Source organism: Rhinichthys klamathensis, unplaced genomic scaffold (genome assembly GCF_029890125.1).
Source record: "Rhinichthys klamathensis goyatoka isolate OS25496 unplaced genomic scaffold, OSU_Roscu_1.1 h1tg000059l_1, whole genome shotgun sequence".
NCBI classification, from domain to species: Eukaryota; Metazoa; Chordata; class Actinopteri; order Cypriniformes; family Leuciscidae; genus Rhinichthys; species Rhinichthys klamathensis.
Window position 1 is genome coordinate 4,627,788 of NW_026606604.1, and position 18,659 is coordinate 4,646,446.

At 37.0% G+C, this 18,659-nt stretch overlaps 2 protein-coding genes across 2 annotated transcripts in view; one reads left to right on the forward strand and one right to left on the reverse strand.

Annotated features, from left to right (window-relative positions):
- smpx (small muscle protein X-linked) overlaps positions 1-18,659 on the forward strand; it is a 55,416-nt gene that overhangs the window by 15,431 nt on the left and 21,326 nt on the right. The window lies entirely within an intron of this gene.
- phex (phosphate regulating endopeptidase homolog, X-linked) lies at positions 3,563-14,134 on the reverse strand. The gene is made up of 22 exons (XM_056249081.1): positions 13,688-14,134; positions 11,896-11,952; positions 11,505-11,666; positions 11,339-11,422; positions 10,061-10,287; positions 9,902-9,970; positions 9,672-9,788; positions 9,470-9,553; positions 7,966-8,108; positions 7,662-7,755; positions 7,444-7,572; positions 6,973-7,074; positions 6,814-6,891; positions 6,591-6,694; positions 6,442-6,500; positions 5,709-5,763; positions 5,553-5,620; positions 5,338-5,468; positions 5,168-5,233; positions 4,368-4,469; positions 3,959-4,035; positions 3,563-3,863 (listed from the first exon to the last, which is right to left on the reverse strand). The coding sequence occupies exons 1-22, from the start codon at positions 13,809-13,811 to the stop codon at positions 3,761-3,763; spliced, it is 2,235 nt and encodes a 744-aa protein (XP_056105056.1). The 5' UTR covers positions 13,812-14,134; the 3' UTR covers positions 3,563-3,760.

The following is an 18,659-nucleotide window of genomic DNA, read 5'->3' on the forward strand; positions in this document are numbered from 1 at the left end:
ATTATCTTGCAGGGACATGTACATTTGTTGATGTTAAAACTGGACCTGATCACCCTGTCTGTACCATTTATTTTTCTATAATAACAGGCAGACTATATTTTATCCTGCTTATTACATGGCCAAATAAATTGAAAAATAAACTAAAAAGGCAGCTTGTGAAAACAGTTTAAGGTCCCGTTCTTCATGTTTTTTTTAAGCTTTGATTGTGTTTACAGTGTGCAATATAACATGTGTTCATGTTTCGCGTGTAAAAACACACAGTATTTTTCGCACAATTTACTTATCTGTATAGGGATCTCCCAGTCACGTGACCCCTAGCTGCGTGTCAGCCATTTTGACGGAATACATCCGTCGGCTACTCATAGATCCATTGCCGTGGGTAATATGTATTATTAGTATATTATACTAATAATATAATGATTAGTATATTATTATACTAATAATATAATTATTAGTATAATTAGCCTAAATATTGGTGCAAAATATCTCGATACTGAACAGAATCGATTTTTTCCCCCACCACGTCATGTCATCGCACTTATTATTTGCATCACAAAAATAAATATACAAGAGGAAGATAAAGGAATTAGGAATCATATATCCATATGAAGCACCACAAGTTTTTTTTACAGGCATTAAATGTGTAGAAAAACTTCCTGACATTGAGTACGGTGACATTACAGCTACATTATTCACTTCCCATCACGCTACACCGGAGTTTCATTAAAAGAAAATGATTTTTCAATCATCACCGCAAAGGTTGGTCAATGTATTTTTATCACCAAATTATACCTGTAGGCCTAATAATTTTTAAACTGAGTTTACAGGGGAAAACACAAAACAAAATCACCAACACGATCAAGTGTATCTTTAATGAATTTGTTTAATCTAGTTTGATCCAAGAAAAACGAAATAATAGCCTATGCTTATATACTTTTTTTATACTTATTACTGACTGTCACTGTAGTATGATAAACTGTCATTGAGACTGTTGTCTCAACCTGTGTTTATAACGATTTATAAGAAGTGTCAAATAAAATACAAGATCAGCTTTTGGTATTTGAAAACGAAAGACTGTAATGTGATAATACGCCTAACGAATTAACTGATCTAGGAATGCATGGCTATGCGTTTTGCCTGTTTATTGCTGCCAACCTCTTTTCTCCGTTTTGTTTCTTTTGGGATACGGTATAAAGATATTCCTTTTGTATGATCACGTATCTGATCGCATCCAAATGCACAGCATCGCTCGGGCATGATAGGAATATTTCGCGACGAGCTGTATTATCACCGGCGGTTTAGCATATTCTATTCCGTCAAGATGGCTGTTCCAAATGGCGTGACGTCACGCGGGACGGCCTGATGACTTCCTTGTTCTATGAAGTCCTTCCTTCAGAAATACATAACGAGTTCTGATTGTGCCAGCGGTTCCTGTGTTGGGATTCGACAGCAGCTTATCGCACGTTGCCCGGAAAGGTCACGCCTCTTACCATAAATTGGAGATGCATGCGCAGCTGAAGTGCTTCTTCTCCGTGGGAGCGGAACAAGACCACGCCCCCTTTTTTGTGTATTCCTGTGGGCGGAGATTAGTCAAAAAGCTGTTCTAGTTACGTCATTAAAAAAGGAAGTAGAGGGATGTAGTCCAAACCGGCCGTTCGCTGTATGCTTTGAAATTGGGACTTCTGTTAAAGCTGTAGTCCGTATCTTTTCCTCTTTGTCGCCATCTCTCTGTTCGAAATCTGTAACTGCAGTGATTCGCGGAATTATTATCTTTACGTGGGTTGTAAATCGGCATGAAACAGCGCGGATGAACACAGTGCTTTGAGGCGAGTGCTGCTGTCAGTCACCGCGCTGTGTGGATACTGTCATACAGAATCACAGATTCACTTTTTGAAAGTTTGACCAACATAAGAATTTTCATAAGAAAATGTCTTCTGAACAAGTAAAATCCATTTTTGTTCTGACCAACTAAGGGGGAAAAAGCATTCGACATGATAAGCTTCGTTAGATTTAATCAACGCGATTTACAGCAACCGTGCAAATTATAGTCTACTTTGTTCTCAAATTGTTCATGTTAACAACATCAGCATTGCGTGACTAATGTTAAATTTAATGTGTTTTATGGTTAGCAGCTACCTGCGTAGTTCAGAATTCATATTCTCCATAATAGCAAAACGAGAAAGGCACAACAAAGGAAACTCCATAACTGTGTGAATTAAGAAAACGTACTGTTACACGATTGAACTATTGAAATGTCTTACTTGTTCAGCAGAAAAAAGCCGTCTCTTCTTCCGTTTTGAACCCCTTCAAAACACGGAGTTCACGCACTTTTCAAAAGCCCCGCCGATGTTTAAATCCTTGTGTTCGCATGAGACGGTTTCTTTCTCTTCTCTAGCCACCTTAAATCCGAAGTACGAAGTCTTTTGGGTTTTATAACTGCTGAATCTCCAGTTGACACTGATGATTGTTGTTTGGATCTTTCTGGATGCCATAAGTTGAATTATGTAAAGTGCTGCGAGAAAAGCCTATACATCTAAACATCTCGTCAGGCGCAGTATAGCCGGCTAGCCGAAACTCCTTCTTTATGTGTACGGGTGTGACGTAATGACGCAAAGACATGCTCGAATTTCCCGCGGAAACCCACCAGTACCACTGGAATTAAAATCATTATTACAAGCTAACCGTTTTGAATCTAGCTATGGCAAGCAGATAGTTTTGACCACTGGCAGAATAAGTTTTTTGTAATATAATTATTTTGGATTATTTTTAACTTAAAAAAGTTACGGACTGGAGCTTTAAATAAAATATCTCGCTAGGCATTGGACTTTGAGCTTTATAATTTTACAGGTATTAGTTATGCTCTAACAGCAACATTACACACTAATTAAAGTTTGAAAAATGGAATCGCGAAGAACAGGACCTTTAAATGACCTAAATCAACATTAAACATGACGGAAATTCATCTTTTTGTAAATTCATGCTACAGATCTTATTGTGAACAACTGTGTACGCTTCGTTTTTTATTTCTTGGACCTTGTAACATTTAATCAAAAGGTCATAATTTGATCTTTCGGTCTTTGGTGACGTATTCCAGACTCCTCCAATCATTAATAATTAATTCACTTAAACACGGCCTTTTTCATACAATCAAGCTTGCATTCAATTTTGAGTGCAACACCCACATCTCAAAATATCCCATCCTACATTTTTTATTCTTCGATAATTACACTCATATGAAAGTCACATTACTGAATAAAGTTCTGTCGCTACTTCCGTTTCATCATGAACATGTAAAATACACCAAAACAGATCATTTTTCTGCAAAAAAAACAAAACAAAACAAACACACCACACAGTTCGAAAACCTCAGGAAAACAATAATTATTTATTAGCGTGTTCAATAAAAAAAAAAAAGACAGACAATGTTAACTGTTATCAACAACAACAAAAATAATAATTTATAGCACTCTTAAAGCAACAGTGCGACCAAATTTGTTTGAGTAAAAAACAGTGATGAACCAAAGGAAGGCCTCAAGGGAATTTGTGTGGTGGTCAGATTGAGGTCAGACAGTAAAACAGACAGACAGATCTGGCCGAAAGCTCTCAGGAGTGTACAGTATTCCAGTGGCTGAAGGAGGGCCAGGCGCTGCAGTGGTCAGTGTTAGTAACCGCTGTTTCTCTATAGAAACCAGTGAACGGGACAAAATATGGAGGTTTGGGTTGTGCTGTGATTGAATTCTTCACAGGGTCCTTACTTTCATTACCATACTCGACAGGACCCCGCCCCTCTGTTCATGACTGACGTCTCGGGGCAGTTAAAAGCTTTACGGAACTCTTCATAGTTGCTCATAGCCCCGATAACCCTTCATCATAGCAACGAGAGTAGTAAGTGAGTGACATTGAAGAATAGGGGATGTAATATAGATGTAAATGAGCTGTATATATTACTGCACCTTACCTATATTTAGGAGGGCTGTGAGCTCCACTTTGGACCTGATCACGTGCTGCTTCTGGTCTGTAGGCATTACAGCGAACCTAGCACATAACAATATATACACAAACAAATCAATAAGAGTCCCATTTAAGGCAAGACACTACAGGCAAAACATTACTTTAATAGTACTGGGAAAGTGCATACTTTTGAGTGCTTACTAAAACAGTGCCTAAAACATTTGAACATGCTACCATCAGATAAAATAGTCATTCTAATCTTGCATACTATTTAAGATACACATAAAACCCTTTAAAAAGACTGGAAACATTTTCAACACTTTTCCAACCGAGTCTAAATTATTAAGAATAAGAAATAATGTCTGTGACATCTGAAATTTAGGCCCAAATATGTATGTGAAATACTGACTACTGACATGGGCATAACTGAGGAAGAACAGCTGGTTATTGGTCAGACCCAAACCAGGTAGGAGAGGCTCCTCGAATCCTCTCTCTTTCTCGATCCATCTCCTGTAGGCCTGCAGACACGTTCACATGTACATGGTTACACAGAATTATAATTGTACACACCACAATCTGGAATATTAAAGGTATAGTTTAAAAATTCACCCTCATGTAATTCCATACTTTCTCTCTTCCATGGAGCACAGACTGGATTTTTTTTCTATGCAATTAAAATTTATTGTCACTGGAGCTTTCAAGCTTCAGAAAGGATAAAAAAAATAACCATTAAAGTATGATAAAAGTGTTTCAAATGAATCTTTAGCCATTTAGCTGTATGATATATTTAATAATTGATTCACTGAATATCTTAACTCTCCAGGAAAAGCAGTCACAGTAGGCTTTGAGTATGCAAAATTTTCACGGACACTGCAGCACTCAGCGGCGTCTTTAAAAAAAGAACATACTGTAATTCACCATATACACAATTCTCTCACATTCACATAAGTATAAATGGAAGTCAATGGAAAGAAAAATGTAGTGTGACTGTGACCGCCTCTTAAGAGAAGTAACAATGTCTGACTTGTGAATGAATCATTATTTTGTGTCACATTTTTCTATGAATCAGTTGATCCGGGTCAGAAAAGTAGTCTCAATGATGTGTTCACAAATTGTAAGAAATTCTCCAAATTTCTCCTCCAGTGATCCATCAAAGAAAGTCTTACAGGTATGGAATGAGACAAGTTGATAATTCTAATGGAAAATGCTGTAATACCCTGAAAGATTCTCTCATCCCTCCATTGTCAGCAATGTTCTCTCCCAGTGTCCTCTTCCCCTTGACCTTGAGAGAAGATTGTGGGTATTAAGTATTAGGTTGGTAGCTCTGCTACATTTTGATGAAGTGTTCAAAAATAAATGCATTGAAAATGCTGGTTCCTACTGTACATTTAGTCCTGCCTCCTTCCAGTAGTAGCTGTCGTACTGGTCAATCATGCATTTTGCCTTTTCGGTGAAGAGGGTGATGGAGGAGTTGCTCCACCATTGGTCCAAGTTCCCATCTTTGTCATATTTTCTACCTAGACGAACACAAATACACACAAATGTCCTTGAGAATCAGGCAACGCATGTGTTGAGACTCATTATAAATCAAATGGCCTCACCATTGTTATCAAATCCATGGGTCAGTTCATGCCCCACAATTACACCGATCGCTCCATAGCTCAGTGATCTGACACAAGAACACATTTCACAAATTAGCTTGTGCTGGGGAAATCGAAATCAGAAAACATCAACAAGAAGAAGTGTCTATGTCTCACCGAGGATAGTCTAGTCCCCAGAAAAATGGCTTCTGAAGTTCTCCTGCAGGGAATCCTGGGTAAAAGAAGAACACGATCCAGTATATCTAAACAAACATCAAACATCTAAAACCATCAAAAACTCTGCTTTTGTACCTGACAGATACCAAACAGAAATGTGTTCTTTGTAAGTAACACACATTATACTGGATAATAATAATTTTCTATTTATATACATATTTTAAAATGTAATTCATTCCTGTGATGGCAAAGCTGAATTTTCAGCATCATTACTCCAGTCTTCAGTGTCACATGATCCTTCAGAAATCATTCTAATATGCGGATTTGCTGCTCAAGAAACATTCCTTATTATAATCAATGTTGAAAATAGTTGTGCTGCTTAATATTTGTTAAACTGTGATCATTTTTTTCAGGATTCTTTGAAAAATAGAAAGTTCAAAAGCACAGTATTTGAAATAGAAATCTTTTGTAACATTATAAATGTCTTTACTGCCAATTTAATCAATTTAATGTGTCCTTACTGAATAAAAGTAAGCCATTCATTTCTTTAATTTTCATTTATTTTATGTAGTTTTCTTTGCTTCCTGAAACATTTTTAGAGTAATCATTAACAGTCATTTTAATTGATTGACTGTCTTAAATTTTTAAGGCGAAACTTCTGTTTTATAAGAATATATTGTGATAACAGAATGCTGTGATCGACCAAGCTGTGTATTTGAAATGCACAACTCACTGATCTGGTTGGTAGAGGAGCTGTAGAATGCATTTACTGTAGTTGGGTTGGTGAACCACCTGAGTGAAATAAAAAGTGATGTTTCATCTTGTTCAAACAAAGACAGATTCATCTCATTTGAATAGGCTTTGAAAATGCTGACAACTCACTCCGTGCGTGGGACTTTTTTCCTCAGCCAGGCGATGTCAGACTGAGCTATGAACTTCAGGGTCTGCATAACATTCCCAAAGTAGTCCGTCGCAGTGAATGACAGCTGTGCATAAACATAAAACCTCAATGACTTTGAGTTGTACTGACATCTGCCAAACACAATTCAAACTGGAATATCATCATAAACAAGACCAACAAAATCTGAGAAGCTTGCAAACATACTCGTTTGATGTCCTCATTAATATAGGTGTCATTTAGGATGAAGTCTGGGTAACCCACTTTCGCCAAGACTGAGTGAGCCTAAAGTGATATACAGACAGTAATGATATGGAAAAGAACATGCTGTGTATTCATAGCCATCACAAATACACTGGTACGCACCTTATCTGTTGCTTTTCTCTTTGTTTCTTCATCCATCCATTCATTCTCCTTCTCTAGCATGTCGATAAACGCCCACCGGATACCATTTATCAATTCCTCCATCTTCATAAAGGACAAATACATTAGCATTCAAAGTAATGTTTAGCAGTTTAGAAGTTTTACAGTAAACTGAGTTCCAGCATTTTATGCTGTTATTCATGATTAGTGCCACTAGATGGGGACAAAAACTAAAATTGTAAATATATATATAAATATATATATATACAGTATGTGTGTGTGTGTGGAGAGAGAATAGTTTTAATATATGAATAGTTGCAAAACTTATGTATGTACAGTAAAAACAGAAATATTATTACAATTTAAAATAACTTTTTTCTATTTTATATATTTTAAGATGTAACTTATTCCTGCAATGGCAAAGCTGAATTTGAATAAAAAATGGTTCCATATCTAAATACTTAAAAGTCTTACCATGTGTTTCTTGTCCTCCTGGAAATGCTTATCGACAAAGAGCCTACCGGTGGCATAGATGAGTGTGTTTTCTACATAATTTACACACTTGTCCCAGCGAGGGGTCAGAGAGGTGGTCCCCGAGATAACCTGAGAAGAGACGGATATTTTTAACCTCAGCAAATCTATTTTTATTCAAAGATTGGTGGAGGGTTAAAATGAGGAGGTGGTTCACTAACCCGAGCAAAGTCCAGGTATCTGTAGAGAAAGCGTCGGCTCAAGGTGGTGATTCGGGAAAATACTGATCTCCATATGACGTAATTGGCAACTGTCCTGGGGCGAGGTTGGAAGTAAAACATTAGAAGCAGCTTAATTACAAAGTAATCTGGACTCTGTTATTGAGCAGAGCAGGTAATAAAGAGGTAGGACTCACAAACAGCACACACAAAAACAACAACTGACACTGTCCAGATCAACAAAGGCAGAGCCTCAGGGCTCTGATGTTTTAATAGGGTTTTGCTCCTTACAGAGCTGTCTGGATACCTGGTTTCTGTGGCGTTGATGAGTTTGAAGAGGTCTTTAAAGTGTTGTGGGGCACGTACGATCACCTGCTCTGAAGAGGAGATTTTCAGGTCTGGGTACAGCTCAGTGTCAATCACTGCTCTGACAAAACCCAGCCAGTTAAACTGCAAAAAGTAAACACAATAATAGTATTACCTGGGTAAACTGTAGTGCAGTGTGATTATGCATTTAGAAATATATTATATTTGTACCAGATTGAATTTTATGTCAAAGCTAATTTATTCAGCTCTAAAAATATATTGATTAAAATATTAGACTAAAGAAAAGAACTAAATTACAGTAACATTTTTACAAGTTTTATTTAGTTAACATGAGTTAATGCATTAGGTATAATGAACTAACCAATGATCAATATTTTTACAGCATTTATTCATTTAGGTTAATGTTAAATTCTATATAAACTAATACACTTAGGCCTGGTTTCACAGGCAGGGTTTAGATTAAGCCAGGATTAGGCCATAGTTCAATTAGGACATTTAAAGGTGGGATCAGTGGTTTTTGAAAAACACTTTTGGCCAATGTTGATATTTGAAATCACCAAAACAAACTCACACCAACCCCAAAAGGATCTCGCCGCTAATTTGATAGCTCCACCCCACACTTACGTACGCGACCGTAACCCAGGCAACGAATATATGGCGGAATCTGCTGGCGAGGGAATGATGTCATCAATAAGTGAAAGCAATGTGTTACTATGGTAATCCATGTCAAATGTGTTTTGGTAGTAATGTGTGTTTTAACGAGTCAATGGTTCAGCTCCGTTTCACGTGGAAGACAACGCTCAACACCCATCCCAAAAACACAAAGTTATCATGATCAACTCGATAGCACGAGCATCACAGTCATAGTAACGAGTATATAGGGTTGCCAACTTCTGGAAAGGAAAATAAGGGACACTCAAAATATTTGTTCTGTACCTCATAGTGCATGTCATTGCAGTGTCTACAGTTAAGTAGGCCTATGTGTAAAAATGATGTATAAAAGGTTCTCAGACATAAAAACATTTGGCCATATCAACCAAATTTCAGAAACTTTCCAGGCTGAAATTTTTAATTTTGTTAAAAAAAAATTAAAAATCTGAAGAAAGACAAACATAAATGAAGAAGAAAGCCAAAATATTAAATGTGATGAATGTATATTTACAGTTTTGTAAAGGGGGGGTCAAAATTACAATTTTCACCTGGGATTTGGAGTCAGATTACTGGGGGTAAAAATGACTTTAGAACAGCATCATTTTATTTTTACACAGAGATTGTTTACCCCAGTAAATTGCTTTTTTGGGGGGGCTAGGAAAAAACACAGCATCCTTGTTTCATACAACTGTTCTCAGCCAATCAAAATGTCTAAACACTGTGCAACTAATCAGCCTGGCTCATTTATTTGTCTTCCACTAATTAAGTATGTGTATACGAGTATGAGTGACATGGCATAAAATATACATTTATTTGAATTATAATGTACTTACATCTGGAACAGTGCGCTGCAGTTTAGACAAACTGTACTTGTTGTACATGTTCTCACTGGTGCGGTTTTCATAGGGGATCACGATCTACAGAAGAGCACACACTCCGTTGAAGCATCAAGTACCCTGACAGCCCTGTTGTCTTTCTCAATGCCAGTGATTTGAAGGAATTTGGCCTTGGATTTTCCAGTGTTTTGCTTCTCACCTTTGCAAGTTTCATTTCAAAATCAAGCACCGGTTTCATCTGAGCCTCTGCAGCCGGTTCATCGGCTCCAAGCATGACAGAAACGTCAACCATCAACCTTAAAAGAGCTTCTCGATACTGCAGAGAGGCATGAAAAGAATGGGTTGAGAAAGCAGAGATCAAACCAGGCCGGACTGTGACTGCATGTAATGATATATAGGCTAAGGAGGTTGACAGATGTACCGATGTACCATTTGTGCCTCAGTTGTGTTGGTGATGTAATCTTCTCTGGATGACAGTGACAAAGAGGCCTGATCCAGCTAGGAAAAAGAAAAAGAAAAAGAATTGCTATGAATTTTTCACCCCGACTCAGAGGTTGACATTTGACGACATGTTGGTCTCACTCTCACCTTGATGATGTACTGGTTGGAGTTCTTGTCATCAGGAGAGACAAAAAGCCGGATAAGGACAGACTTGCTGTGCTGACTGCGTATCTGTGCCAGTGTCTCCAGCAGGTTAAACTGAGACTCCACCCACCGCGAGGAAGAGCCCAACGCATCGCCTAGAACCGGCCAGCGGAAGTCTTTCTGCTTTAGATTCTTCAGCAGAGGTTTGGCATCCTCGATCTCCAGGACAGCTGTCAGGTGGACAGATGAAGAAGTCGGATTTACATTTATTCACCTGACACCCCTGATGTATAAGATCACGTAAAGTCTCAATTCCACTCCCAAACGGTTTATGAAATTACAGTTATTTTTACTTCACTGCCGTTCAAATCTTTTGGATCGGTGAGATTTTTTACGTTTTTAAAAGAAGTCTCTTCTGCTCACCAAGGCTGCATTTATTTGATAAAAAAGAAAACAGTAATATTGTTAAATATTAAAATGTAATTTATTACCGTAATCAAAGCTGGATTTTCAGTATCATTACTCCAGTCTTCAGTGTCACATGATCTTTCAGCAATCATTCTAATATGCGGATTTGATGCTCAAAAAATGATCAATGTTGAAAACAGTTCTTTAATAAAAAATTCAGAATTCTTTGATGAATAGAAAGTTCAAAAGAACAGCATTTATTTGAAATATAATCTTTTGTAACATTATAAATGTCTTTACTGTAACTTTTGATCAATTTAATTCATCCTTGATGAATAAAAGTATTGATTTATTTTATTTCTTCCCCCCAAAAAATAAAAGAAAAATTCTTACTGGCCTCAAACTTTTGAACGATAGTGTTTAATGTGACAAAAGCTTTCTATTTCAGATAAATTATGTTCTTTTGAACTTTCTATTCATCAGAGAATCCTGAAATAAAAATGTAAATAACCGTTTTTCAACATTGACAATAATGAGAAATGTTTCTTGAGCATCATATTAGAATGATTTCTGAAGAATCATGTGACACTGAAGACTGGAGTAATGATGCTGAAAATTCAGCTTAGATCACAGGAATAAATTACACTTTACTATATATTCACATAGAAAACAGCTGTTTTAAATTGTAATAATATTTCACAATTATTAAACAAAAATTGTAATCAAATAAATGCAGCCCTGGTGAGCAGAAGAGACTTTAAAAATGGTACCGATCTAAAACTTTTGACTGGTAGTGTATGTTAAAAAATAACGAATAAACAATCTCGTCTGAGTGGTGCTGTATGGAACTGCAAAGAGCTTTTCGGTTCTTACATTCATTCATGCAGGATGTGTAGAGGACTTTGGCCTTCTTCACTGCCTCGATGTCTTCGCCTTGGATGGGCTGTTCTAACAACTCTGTGGCACAAAGATTCAATATTGAATCACCTTATTTGGGCTGCAGGTTTTATTTAGTTGAGAATCATGTGGATGAGTGCACCTTTCAGCTTGAGGTCTACATTCTGTCTGAGCCACGGGTAAATCCCATAGCTGGATAAGTCTTCCGGAATGGGGTTATCCCGGAGCCAGCCTCCGCACGCGTACTGGTAGAAGTCATCACATGGTTCTACAGACTGATCCATCTTACTCAGGATAGAACCGGCTAGAGATGACACATCAGAAAACACAGATTCAGCATTACAGTAATCTCAAACAAGTAAAAACAGTGTTTGAACAGTTTTTCTGAATCATAATGTCTGCTTGTTATGTTTAAAGTAAAAGTGAGTGTATAGTTTAGGGAATTGCTAGGTAGTTGCCTACTGGCGCCAAGTTTAAGAAAAGTCATCATGACATTCTAGCCCCTTCATGGCTTTATGATAAACGTGGTTTACCTGCTTCAATACAATGTGGGGTAAGGCAAACGTCTTCATCGCTTGCTTTGTGTGACACTACAGGGGGAGAGAAAACAAAATCTGTCAAGCAAACCAGTCAAGACAACTATGCCCTGAAATTACTGCCAAACATTGCGCTACGAACACACACACACGCACACACACCCCACTGTGCTCAGGCTTCAGCTGTCCATGCTCTGGATGTCACAGGACAAAAACATAGTGAATGCTCTACTACACACATTCCAAAGAAGCTGCACATCTACAAACAGGGCAGGGGGGGAAGTAACATGTTACATTTGTGTTACTTCTTAAAAAAGCAGCTAATTAGGTTACATTGTTAATTTTTATGGAAAATAAAATGTTTGTTACTTTTGAGTTACATTTTCTCTTTCTTGCTTGTTTGTTTGACCTGTTTATTCGACTGTGCTTGGTTTTTTAATTAAATTAAAGTAAATTAGAATTAAATTAAATATATTTTAATATATTATATTAATTTATTTTTGTATTTGATATAACTAGCTATTTTACAGAATTTTGTTTAATTTAAATAAACTATATCCCTGTGCACTGCTTGCAATGTATACATCTCCGTCGAAGGATGGGATCTAGTTCCTTCACATTGTCATTTACTTGGAATTTAAAATTAAATTATTATATTAATTATTTTGTGTATTTGTTTACTTTAATTTAATATATGCAGCTTTTTTTATACCGTATTTAATGTAATTTATTTTAATTTAATTGAGGAAGGAAATGTATAATGAATACATTTTTGCAATATCTATTTCAACGTACTGAAACATGATCAGTGTAAACTCTCCATGCAGAGGCCAGTGAAACTGTGTGAATTTGTGTCACTGAGTTTGAGTGAGCGCAAAACTGTATGTATGTTGTGAAATCAGGCAAGCATTGCTTTTAAAGGCCTGTGTTTATGGTTCAGTCCACAACTGGACAGCAGATGACCACAGCAGGATCCAGCACCCGGCCCCGTGGGACTGAGCCTCATTATCCTCAGAACCAACACACACACCCGTGTGTGTGTGACTAGAATATGTACAGACAGAAATGAGCATAATTACACTCTAGTCTCACCGCAAATATGCAGGCAGCCCTCAACTGAGAACAATAAGAAGAACATCATTTATTTGCTGTCTGAACAGTAGGGAGACACTCGTGTATACCAAAATACTGTACATCCACACACTCACACAGCATGTCATGAGATGTACGTTCACAATGTCTCAGGTTCCATGAGACAAGACCCATTCACATTCAGCACTCTTAAAGGGACAGTTCACTCAAATTCTTTTTGGAGCTTAACAAACCTGGTCATTTTCATTTTTAGAGAAAAGAGCAACTTGAACACTCTTTAAAATATCTTCTTTTATGTTCAACAGAAGAAAGTAAGTCATACAAGTTTAGAACGAAATGAGGCGGTTTTAGGACAACTATCAACTGTAAAAACACACACTTTTCTAAACTTAAACACCCACATTTCCTAAACGACTCACGGCCCTCTAGCCTCAAAACTTTAAAGACGCATATACATGTTTCCTAACCAGAGCTCCTACTTACTGTGCTAATTACAGCCTTCAACGACACGCTGTGTGTGTGTAACAGAATACACTCCTAAAATAATCTCATACACAAACACACAACTGACCGAAGAGCACAAATCAGTCTATCTATCTGTCTATCTATCTATCTACAATCCATCTATCTATCTACATGGATAGATGTATACGTCACATTAGTAGTAAGTATGTAATTGTGCATGCAAATGACTCACCCGTGATGACGGCTATCAATAGTGCAATGCAGACACACACACACACTGCCAGCGCAGCTTTCAGGAGAGTGTTGGGGCCCGCGCTCGGTTTGGTTCCTCCTCTCCCCAGCCTCTCCATTTCCATACTGCCACTGAGTTGAGCGTGTTCCTTCTCTTTCTATTCCTCTCTCTATCCTTCTCACCCGGGTTTCACTGTGCCTGGCCTGGAGATGTGCACTTTTAAGTCCTGGTCCCAGGGTGCCGTGGTCCTTTTGGATCACTGTGGGGCCGTGTGGTGGTCTCGCCTCACAGGTCTCAGATCAGTGGCAGATACACAGCATGGAGAGTCATGAGAGGATAAGAGAGAGGAGAATAGCCAAGGAAGGAGGGGAAAGACAGAGTGAAGGAGTGAATGAGAGAGAGTTAGGAGATCCAGGGGTAGGAGGAACTCTCCTACTTAGAGCCAACTGGAGCACCTTACTTACAGGAGTAATTATATGGCGTCCTGCAGGAAGGGTGGGATGACTGTATTTGTGTGTGTGTGTGTGTCTACGCTCATATAGTCTGTGTTTGGGCTCCAGGTGTGTGTCTCAGAGTCCCTGCACTGCGTTTGAGATGATGAGCCCTCTGGTTAAATGTAGCCACTTCTGTATTTATTTTCAGTATGTCCCACAGCATAAAATAGAATTAGGAACACGGTGTGATGATGTGTCTGTGCCATGGACACAATCTACTGCAGACACAAAGTTTCCTAGACAATGTTTTATCATGAAGTTTTGTTTCTGATCTGTTCTGCTCATTAATATATCAATGCCAGGATGATTTATCAGTCTAATCGCATTATTGAGATGTCCTTATGAGAAAAATCGTAGCATTATTTGATAAAAGATTATGAGGATTTCCAAAGACGCAAACACATTTGGAATAGTTTGAAACATCATTAAATATGGTTTTCTATGTATTTAGTTAAATCTAATTTAATCTTTAAAATAAAATAATTATGTAAATCTAATATTAAATAAAATTTCACTATTTATTTTGAATATTAATATGAAATATAATACATATTGTAAATATTTGATTAATATAATATTAATTTAAACAATATGTTAATATTTAAGTCGGCTAAATCCAAATTTCTTTCAGAGATTGTCTCAAAAAATCATCATAGACCAAGAATTTTATTTTCCACTATAGACTCTGTTTTAAACCCTGTGGTTGATGTTTTCCCTGATGTGTCTGATTTTTTTTTTTTATCTTTTTTTGCCGCGAAGACAACAAGGTCAAGACCACAAACACTGTTGACTTCTCATGTATTCTCTGAAGTGCCTATGTGTTCATCTACCTGGAGCATGTTCGATCCAATTTCTCTACATACTTGCAGAGATATTGTTGAACATCTAAAACCTACCTCTTGTCCATATGATATTATTCCGTCACACTTTTTTAAGCAAATCGCCGATATCATAGGGCCTGATCTCCTGCTTTTTATTAACATTAGTTTGAGTACTGGTACGGTCCCTGACTACCTAAAACATGCTTCAGTTACTCCCCTTCTGAAAAAATCCAATCTTAATATTTCTGCCTTGGGTAATTTCAGACCAATTTCAAATCTTCCATTTATCTCAAAAATCTTGGAAAATGTTGTTTTCACTCAATTACAATCTTTTCTGAGTAGAAATTCACTATATGACACTTTCCAGTCAGGATTTAGGAAACTACACAGCACCGAATCCGCTCTATTGAAAGTTACTAATGACATTATGCTGGCAACAGATAATGGGAGTGCTGTTGCTCTGGTCCTTTTAGATCTCAACTCTGCTTTCGATAAGGTTGATCATACAATTCTTATTTCTCGACTGAATAATTACGTAGGCATTCAGGGTACCGTTTTAAATTGGTTCCAGTCTTTTTTAACCAACAGAAAATTTTCTGTATGCATTGGAAATCATACTTCCTCAGCAGCACATCTTTCCTGTGGTGTACCACAGGGATCTATTCTAGATCCGATACTATTTTCTTTATATTTGCTAACACTGGGTTCCATCTTTTCCAAATACGGAGTATCATTTCATTTATACGCTGACGACACCCAACTGTACTTCCCATTTGAACAAAATAATTCAAGCTCTTTAGAAGTCCTGCTTGCATGTTTTCAGGAAGTGAAATTATGGCTTACACACAATTTTTTAGCCTTAAATGAGAATAAAAATAGTGTTCAGACCAAGTGATTTCTATGAATCTGGTATTCCGGACCTTGGCGAGTTAAATTCTCATGTTACCCCATTTATTATCAGTTTTCATTTGTAATCAAAGCAACTAAATAGTGTTTGACGTCTGGCTTCCCAGTAAATAATCACTTTGAATGAACAGATTGCAGAGATTCTGACGTGCAACGTCTTCTTCATCTTATCTTCTGATAAGAAATACAAACACTTGCTGAGCCGTCAGATGACAGCACTACTAGCTATAGTTAAGAGGGCTGCTTTCCTCATGAACAGCTTTGAGTCCGAGACATGTCGAAGTGTAGAAGACGCACAGCTGTGGCAGATGGAGTGAATAACCAATTGTAATGTGCAAATAGGAAGAACTGACCTTGTCATTTTCCAGCGTGTCTATGAGGGGCTTCGCACTTCATGTGTTCAACAGAGGACGCATTCACTAAAACGAATAAATAATTTGATTGTGAAGGGGAAGTAAAACTTGATATCATCAACAATTGAATTCATTTTAAATATCAATATCAAACACTTTGTCACAACACCATATAGTAGGTGAAGGTCAACAATCCAGCAGGGACTCATCTGTGGTACAGTAATATACAGCATGAAATCTGAAATCTGCTGGTGTAAGACCATCTAGCACCGTTCCTCCACCTGTTTTTTTTTATTTTTTTTTATTGTGGTCTATTAAAATAAATATTAAAAATATTGATATACACATAAAAAAAAATGTGGTCAATTTAAATAAGCATTTGTGAACCATCTTCTTTTTTTTTTTTTTTTAAACCATTGCTTGGAAAATCTCTCTCTCTTTCTTTTAAAGAAGTAAACAATATAAAGAGTGAAGATCCCAGAATGAGATTCATGTGGAATGTATCAACAAAGAATAGACCTTCTTCCTCTTATCGCCTCGCCGTATCGCCTGTGACTCATCCCAAATCTAGATTTAAATTGCACAGGACGTAACTCCCATGAATTATACCGGAAATTCTGTGGTGAAAGGTTGGGCTCTGACGCTTGAGCACCTTATCAGCGTTGGACGCTTTTTTCTCAAATAGATTTCCCAAAAAGACTTGTATTGTAATTCAGACCAAAACAGTCCGTCCACATTTCTGAATGTGTGTCTAAAACATGTTCCTCATAAGACAACACAATCTTTTATTTTTTATATACAGTCACTAAATCAAACCCTTCAGATGGGTTAAATAGGGCCGAGCTTCTGTTTTTGTGTGATGAAACTCTCACTCTATAAAACCCCTTTCACACGATCATTCATAATCAGACACTTGACAGAGCGTCAGTAAAAGACTTCCTGAACTGATAAAGAGCCACATCTGGGCTCTCACCCTTAAGACTAATAACCCTGATGTCAAGTTATGTCTTCATTTAAATTGTTTTCTTTCGCAAAGACAGTTTTATAATCATGTCATTGAAATAATTCATAACATTTTACAAAAAGCTTGTATTCTTATTAATGCTTTATTAAAGATGTGTTGTTTGTTGACGGTTCATTACTCACCATCATCTGGTCCAAACCCATGCTGTTATTTATTTTTTCCTGTGGAACATAAAAAAAGGAGAAATGGTTAATAGTGACCATGATGGACATAGACTGAATAAAAAATCCACCATAAAATAGTTCAACAACATATCAGACTATTGAACATATACAGCAGCTGAATATATATTTTGTGCGATTTGAGGTTTCAAAAACACAATTTATGATAATTTCAGTAACAAAATGACAGTAAAGACATTTATGTTACCATTTTCATTTCAAATCATGCTTCTTGGTTTACACAGCCGTTCTCAATATTGATACCAATAATAAAAAATGCTTTTTGAGCAGCAAATCAGCATATTTGAATGATTTCTGAAGGATCATGTGACACCGAAGACTGGAGTAATGACGAAAATTCAGCTTTGCATCACAGGAATAAATTACTTTTATAAATATATTACAATAGAAAACATGTATTTAAATTGTAATAATATTTCACAATATTACTGTTTTTGCTGTATTTTTGATCCGATAAATGCAGCTTGGTGAGCATATAAGAGACTTCTTTCAAAAATATATATATATATACCGACTCCCATAAATATGGTCTGAAGATTCTTAAGTTCCACCAAAAAAGTAACAATGTACATGTTTTAAAATGCCATGAGAGTGAGTAAATAATGACAGAAGTTTCAGTTTTGTGTAAGGCAGCTATTCTGCTTTACTAAATCACACGTAGAGTTAGATATTTTTTTTATTCTGGTATGAATAATTTAATAACGATGATGACGAATGACAGCTGTGAAACAGCAAGGATTCTTTGAGATTGAGAGAGGGACTCACCACACCAAAACAAATTTTTTACAGAATTTTCCTCCAAAACGTCAAATCTACTTTATTTTCATCAGTTTAAAATTTAGATTAAATTCAAATGTATAGCACTTCCCACAATAAAAACATTACCAAGTAGCTTTACAAAGACCGGCGCCTTGCCTTTCAAATACTTATATTTATACACAAAGCAATTGTGGTTAGTGAGGAGGCGAAAGCTTCTTTTTACAGACATCATTTTTCCAGGGGGGAGCGTTTCGTGCCTCATTATGTTGTTAGTGAACAGGAGGCTGTGGTCAGGAAGACCAACTACAGAGAGGGAGGGTCAGCTCCTCAGCACGGGACGTTACAGATGAAACCGGTATTTAGAGCTAAGACAGAGATCGGCACACAAACATTAGTTTAAACACAGGCGCTAGAGATATGGAACATGTGGGGA